The 7,801-nt window shown below is 40.1% G+C and overlaps 1 protein-coding gene across 1 annotated transcript; it reads left to right on the forward strand.

Moving 5' to 3' along the window:
* The first annotated feature begins 6,104 nt into the window (after positions 1-6,104).
* On the forward strand, positions 6,105-7,580 carry TMEM200A (transmembrane protein 200A). The gene has a single exon (XM_009880160.1). The coding sequence runs from the start codon at positions 6,105-6,107 to the stop codon at positions 7,578-7,580; it is 1,476 nt and encodes a 491-aa protein (XP_009878462.1).
* Positions 7,581-7,801: the final 221 nt, after the last annotated feature.

Here is a 7,801-nt window from a genome sequence, read left to right on the forward strand (position 1 = left end):
ACTAGAAGTTGAGAACAATTGCTGAGATTAATTAGATTTTTAACAGTTAGACCATCTCTGAAAAAAAGTTAATTGACAGCAGTACAGTTAAGGTGATGCTAGTCATCAGGGAGGAAAGAAGGGTATTAAGACAGCGGCCTCATAGGTAAAAAAGAGAAATAAGTAGTTCATAGTTTGTGGAACCAGGAGAAGTTAGCTGGAGCCACTAGAACATGCTATGAAGTCAATTCCTTCCATTGAATCTGTGATCTTGCACACACATCTTTCAGATTTTCCTAGGCTGCCTAGCATTAGAGCTGTTGTCTAAATAGCAGCTCTTGCCTCAGCTACTGTTAAAACAGAAATGTGCAGTCTGTAATAGGTTCTTGCAGTTGACACATCTCTTATATCTGGGATAATCGATCAATGAGTCAGCTGGGCTCAAATCCCATCAAATCCTATCCCACCCATTCTGTTATTTGCTGAGCCTCCAAAGGATAACTGAGTGTTACTAGACAGTTCCTAGCTTCAAACGGACTCTGAGTCACTCCTTATCTGCCGTACCTCCCTGTGGAGGTGTCCAGGCCATTCACCGTTGCTCTGTGCTCTGCAGCTACTCTAGCAAGTTCCCAGGTCACCTGCCTTCTGCCTCCCTTCCTTTCTGTAGGATGGCAAAGTCAGATGCGGGTGATGCTAGCAGAAGAAATGCACCATATTTCTTTCTGATCACCCGTGATAGCCTGATGTACTGGTAGAAAAGAAGGGTCCTTTTCCACCTGTGCTGAGTTACAGTTTGTCTATGATAATTTACCTATGCCTTTCCTTTGTATCGCAGAGTAAATGTGCTGTTTCTTTGTTGATTTGAATTGTTTGACCTCCTGACTTGATTAGGAAAAGCGCTTCATTCTTTGGCGAATGCAAGTCTAGTGGTTACACACAGCAAACTGTTTCGTGAAAGCTGTTTTCACCTTCTTTCTTAAGTTTCTTTTATGACAACCTTTCCATGAGCATCTGAGCAACCTTTCCCCATATGGAGAGGTGATAAAGGAGAATCCCTTCCAGCCTCTCTGGCAGCCTTGGCTTGGGTAGCCAATGTAATGTAAGGAAGAAGCAGATGTCACTCCACACCCCAAACTGATGCTTATTTTATCATTACCCATTTTGCATCACACGTGCAAACCTTTCCTGCCTGAACTTATTCCTCTGGCTCTAGTATTCTCTTCTTAGGTGGGCTGCAGCCCCTCTTGTGTCTCCTTACCCGCCACCGGTACTTTTGCAGGTGCCACCCAGGTCTTTCCCTCCAGCTCCTTTTCTCTGTCGTAGCCACACGATTCTCTACAGGCCCTACTGAGGCTACAGTCACCTGAGATAACTAGCAGTAGCAGCTGCTGAGGAGTCCATCCTTTCTTCATGCTAAGGGGCATGTAACAACCTGTTACTCCATTTGCTGCTGGGGTTTTTAGGGCATCCCCTAGAAAGCGTGTAGGATGCAGAGGACTGGGCTTAGCCTTCGGCCTGGATGAAAGGTGAAGTGCATCTTGCTAATGGCCATTGAAGATGTTAGAACTGAGGCGTCAAGAGCCTGAGTCATTCTCCTCTGTGAATGATGCAGAGGAGAACAAGAGCAAGAGTGAGAGCGAGCAGGGGCTGTTTTACAGGTTCTATACCAAGACAGGCTTTTCTTGGGTGATCTTTGAGTGTCTGACAGGGCTGATGTCAGGGCCACTCTGTAACAACAGCACAATACAACATGAAGTTAAATGTAGAGATAAATCTGGGCCACTGCTTCTTTCAAGACTAAAACCCGAAGCTATCGAGGCCTTTGGACCTGATGTTCTCCCTGAAGATGAAACAAACAGAGCAGCTGTGAGGTTAGAGAGTCACTCAACCTTTGTTCTTCAAAAGGAGCTTGGCAGCTGTGCTGTTATATCAGCAAAACAGTTGTGTTCTATAAAATGAATTATAGGCCTCTCCCTTCTTTTTTTTTTTCTTTTCTGTATTCCATATCCATTTCACCATTATTTGCTTTGTTTTAGAGCAAGCCTACGTCATTCACAGTGCCACCAAAGAGATGCTGTCTGAGCTCTTAGCATAATCTTTCTCTACCTCTGAGTCAAAGTCTTCTAAAGTTTGCTTGTTCAGAAGTTTGAATTCAGACTTCAGAGGAAAACTAAATGTAATCATTGTACTAAGTTAAATAAGAGAAGCAGCATTTGTCACTGGCATTCATTATGGCTGTTGTGTGGTAAAACTAAACAGATTTGCAGAATAATTCAAGTGTATCTACAATGTCACTTTATTCTAAATATAGTATTTTCTAAAAAAGGTGTTCCATCTTAATATGCGCTTCATTGTAATTGGTTTCTGAAAAGCTGTCTGTATGAAGTGAAATCATCTCATACCAATATGTCTGTTAATACCATTAATTTTATTAGATGTAGAAGAGATCAAAATTCAGCTGTTCAGTAGGATATAAGCCTTACCAACACCGTGGCTTATTATGAATTATTTACAAACCTGGTTGTGATTTTTTCCATGAAAGAAGGGGATTTAATAATACTGATATGAACTCAAGAAATAGGAAAGAGACCCTTTCTATGTATAAAATACGTTTTGTGTCTTGTTTCAGCCAGAGTTTCTCTCCCCTGCATCCAAGTTCTGATGCAGGTAAAAGCGAGCAGAGGAACAACCTGTTCCCCTGAAATACCAGGAGGAGGCCAGCCAGGTGGCTTGAGAGATCTCACTCTCACTTGCACTTTAAGAGGTCTCAGTTTCTCTGTCCTTTAAGTTTGTCGTGGTTTGGGCCAGACTGGCCACTGAGGTGAAATGACAGATGCTGTCCCCCCACCTCTCTCTCCAAGGAGGGGGGGGAGAGGGAGAAAGACACTTGGGAATTTAGAAGGAGCTCAACTACTTTAATGAAATATTAATAATAAAATAATAAAAAGAAAATAATGAAATGTATGTAAAACTGTATCAAGCTCCCAGGACGATGATCATGCCACTGGCTGGCACATGGAAAGTCCCAGACTGGACTTGGTGAACTGGAACTGGATTCCAGATCTGGATTCAGGAATGCAGGGCTCGGGATCAAAGGCACACAAACAGAGAGAGTCCTCCTCAGATGCCGGCCACTGAAGATGGAGAGCTGACCCTTTGATCATTCAGCTTTTATACTGAGCATGAGGCAGATGGGATGGAATACCCCGTTGGTCAGTTTTGGGTCATCTGTCCTGTCCCCTCCTCCCTGCAGGTGGGACCCCTCTGCCCTCTTCCGCTTCCAACCCCCCAATGGAGCAAATAAGCAATAAGTATAAGCAGTAGCCTCTCTGCATACCATCCCTTGGCATCAGCTATAAACACAGGTCTTATCACTCTGAGAGCGAACAGTTTTCTGCACAATATGCTGTTAATTTCAGTAGTTAGAAGAGGCTTAGCTGCAAAGTAAAATTACTGAACAGAAGATTGGTTCTGTTTTACCTCAAACTAGGACAAAGTTATGGGAGACCAATTAATAATGAAATTGAGATGTGGTTTTCCAGCAATTTCTGTAAAATTTGCAAATGAGAACTTTCTATAGAAAGATACCCTAAGATGTAATTTTTAAGAACATTTTTGCCGTCTCTGCTTTTCAGAGTTAGAGAGGAGCTCTTGCTAGCGGTATGTTTAAAATATTTAGCAAGTAGATGCGAGCTTGCTCTGTTCACCCTTTGGTGCAATCCAGGTAGCTGTGATAAGCACAGTACAATACACAAAATAACAAATCCTGCCATACCTGTGCAGTTGCTTGGCAGCTCTGAGAATGGACAGATTGGGTTGATGTGTGCCTGTAAGATACTCCAAGAATATGGAAACTCCTTGTCCCCCCACAAAAGTCTGGGATCTGGAGAAGAATAATGGAATGAACTAGGTTATAGCTGAACGATCTATTAATTACAATAAAGATATACCATAATTATCTTAATTTATTTCATAGAGAAAACTAATTACATATAATTGAGTCATGACAAAATACAACAACTTTTATAATGAGCAAGTTCTATTTATTTCTGTCTAGCGATTCAAAACATTGTTTTACAGAATGGTATTCTTTTGTTTTGGCAGAAACCCTTAAACATACAGGCATGTGAGAAAGTTTTGTTTTCATTTTTAAAGACTGTCAACGTCAAGTAACTTTCTTTGAGGGATTTTTAAATTGTTACATTAAAAAAAATTACTTTTCATGAGGCGTTCAAGAAATAAATTGGCATTGAACTACTGAAATTGCCCAGATAGCATAAAAATGGAAGTGAATTGCGAAGGTGGAGACTTTCCAGAGAGATTAGAAACATCATACCTGACACTACAATTGAAATTTCTGAGATTTTTAGAATAATACTATGAATTTCTCTTTCAGAAATTCAGAAAATGCTGTATACTTAGCACCCTGGGCCTTTTTTCGGGTCTTTCCTTCGTTAAGATAAGGTTTCTCACAGAGAGAGAAAGCACTCTGTCCTTTAATAATGATGGTGCAGGGAGGGAGTTCAGGTGCTACTCTTTCTGTCTGTCATCTGAATTGCTGATGAACAGACAATGATGAACACTGGGTGCATTGTGTTCTGGATTAGTCCTTCCACTTGGCCATCTCTCTCAAATTCCCTATTAATTTCATAACCAAGTTCATAATTGGTGGGTTGGGCTGATTTCTGTTTGTAGATGTGCTTATGTGACACCTGCTTGCAGTGTTGGAAATCTATGATAGTGTCCAAATATAGAGTCTGTCTGTTTGTTTCTCATACCATGATAGATCTAATCTTTAATCTTCCTTTTTTTTTCATGGGTGCAGTGCTAAGATTTTTAAAAACACATAAATATTTTAAGAGATCTGATCAAAATTACTGCCTGTAAATTGCAAGCAGTCACCCGTTTGCTTTGCCTCTGCTTTTCAGCCTCTCCCATTATTCACCCAGTCCAACTTTATCTTTGCGTGTTAAATCATCCTCAGCTTTGACATGGAGCCTTTTCCTCTGCAACAGAATGTCAGCCTTTCTTTATCTCCAAGCCTAGTAAGGCCACCAAAGAGAATGTAATTTTTTCATACCTGGCTTACAGTATCTTAATTTTACTTGAAAATATTATCTAGTATTTGTTGTAATATTCATTAATTAAGCTCAGAAACTATTTTTGAGTCTGATTATAAGATGCCTTGTAAAATAAAATGCAATTTTCCTGAACTGTGTTGTTTCATTTGTTACTCTTACGCATAAAAATCTGTGAAACATATCTTTCTCTTTTTAAACACATGCTGGTTAATGTTTCTCATGTAGTAGGCAGGCAGGTATGAAACTAAGTCTAGAATGAAACAATTGCCTCATAAAATGATGAAGCTTTGAATTGGTGAACGTGAAATTTATGAAGGTTTCTCATGTGGTAAACTAAACTGATCTACTGGATCTGTAGTCTGTGAGGAACCAAGAAGAGGAGAAAAAGGATCTAGATACGCATAAAAGAGGATCAGCTTTGTTAGGAAAGGCAAAAATGATTGTGTAGTTGAGACTCAGGTGATGTGAATAGGCTTAATAAAAGCTTTTTTAAATGATGGAATAAATATGTGTTAATATATGCTGAAATCTATAAGGAAATACCTCTTAAAGTGGATATGTAGAATGGTTTGTATTCGGAGTCATTGTGTGTCACAGAAGTTTTTAAAAGAACTGCTAGCTAAAGTGCTAAAATTATCTAAACCACATGCAAGGTAATAATATATTATTGACTTTGCTGCAGACCAGTCCAGAGATAAATCATTTATTAAGACTTCTGAACATTTTCATCTTTAATCCTGATAGATCACAACTAAGAGCACTAGGTTTCTGCTACTGTCTGTATCACTGATGGAAGGTTTATTACCTATATTTACAGTGATAAAAGACTTTTGGATTTTTTTTTTTAACATGCCATGTGAATCTCGGAACTGCTACTATATCATAACTGGATTAAGATATAGTAGCTTTTTTAAAGTCATGAATATTTTATCAAGAAATATGTACAGATTAACAAAGTGCTATTTATATTTGCAGACACAACCGTTGCTTGCCTCAATATTTCTGCTTTTTTTTTTTCTTTTTCCCAGGGCACAATATAGAACTATGATAGCAACCGGAGGAGTCATAACAGGACTGGCTGCCTTAAAAAGGCAAGACTCTGCCAGATCTCAGCAACATGTAAATCTTGCCGCAGCACCAGCTTCTGAGGAGAAGAAACCAGTGAGACGCCGGCCCAGGGCTGATGTTGTAATTGTCAGGGGCAAAATCCGTCTCTATTCTCCATCAGGATTCTTCCTTGTTTTGGGAGTGCTTATCGCATTCTTGGGAATTGCAATGGCCATCCTTGGATACTGGCCCCAGAAGGAACAGCTTTTAGGATCTGAAAATAATCTATCTGTAAATGAAACTCAGGTCCTGAGAAGCCAAGGAAGCATTTTACTTCGTTTCTTTGAACAGCACGTGCACTCGGATAAAATGAAAATGCTGGGCCCTTTTACTATGGGCATTGGAATCTTCATTTTTATTTGCGCAAATGCCATTCTGCATGAAAACCGTGACAAGGAAACAAAAATCATACACATGAGAGACATATACTCCACTGTAATAGACATCCACACGCTGAGGATCAAGGAACAAAAGCAGCTGAGTGGTGCCTTCACTGGCTTGTTGGGGGAAGGAGAACTCAGGCACAGCGGGAGCTTATGTGCATCACGGCTGGCTGCGAACACGGTTGCGCCTTTCTCTGGCTTCAAGAGTAATTTTAGAATTGATAGTTCTGCTGAAGAAGATGAGATTACCCTAAATGAAGATAGGACCACTGGTAGCCTCCTGCCACCTCTGCTGACTGAGCAATCTGGTTCAGTCTTCGGACTTTACCCTCACTCCAGCAAGGCTTCAGATGACAAAAACACTAGCTCTATAAAGTGTGAAACAAAATCCATTGTATCATCTTCCATTAGTGCTTTCACACTGCCAGTAATTAAACTGAATAACTGTGTTATTGATGAGCCCAGTATAGACAACATAACCGAGGACTCGGAGATCACTAGGAGTCGGTCTAGAAATCTGTCTATGGATTCTCTGGCCATTCCACTAACTGATACCAATGAATCCTACAGACCGGTCACTGCCATGCTGCCACGACACAATTCATTTGTGGATACTCCGTCGGATCAGTTCAAATCTTCTATGACTCTCGGACCAAGCACAGGAAAGCTTTTATCCCCTGGTGCTGCGAGGAAACAGTTTGGCTCCAACACATCTTTGCATCTTCTGTCTTCACATTCGAAGTCCCTGGATTTGGACAGGGGTCCGTCTACACTTACTGTCCAAGCGGAACAAAGGAAACACCCCAGTTGGCCCAGACTGGATCGGAGCAACAGTAAAGGATATATGAAACTAGAAAACAAAGAGGACCCAATGGATAGGTTACTTGTGCCACAAGCAGCAGTCAAGAAAGACTTTACTAATAAGGAAAAGCTTCTTATGATATCGAGATCTCATAATAACTTGAGTTTTGAACATGATGAGTTTTTGAGTAACAACCTAAAGCGGGGAACTTCTGAAACAAGATTTTAATATTTAAATTGCAATTTAGAAGATGTCATACAGTATTTTTTAAAAAAAAACATTTTGACAAGTGTTTCATTTTCAGTGAGACTAGTACAAGCCTGTTTTTAACCAAATGCTTAATAGCCCATTAAAATTGGCTTATGTGAACAGAGATCTTCATCTTTGTAATGCCAAGAGTTTTTTGTCTTAGTAACACACAGCTGCAATACTGTACATTATCATTGCTC

This window comes from Charadrius vociferus, unplaced genomic scaffold, assembly GCF_000708025.1.
Source record: "Charadrius vociferus isolate BGI_N301 unplaced genomic scaffold, ASM70802v2 scaffold82, whole genome shotgun sequence".
NCBI classification, from domain to species: Eukaryota; Metazoa; Chordata; class Aves; order Charadriiformes; family Charadriidae; genus Charadrius; species Charadrius vociferus.

Bases quoted from the DNA above. Each gene is read 5' to 3' on its own strand.
- TMEM200A (XM_009880160.1), top strand. From the start codon at position 6,105: ATGATAGCAACCGGAGGAGTCATAACAGGACTGGCTGCCTTAAAAAGG.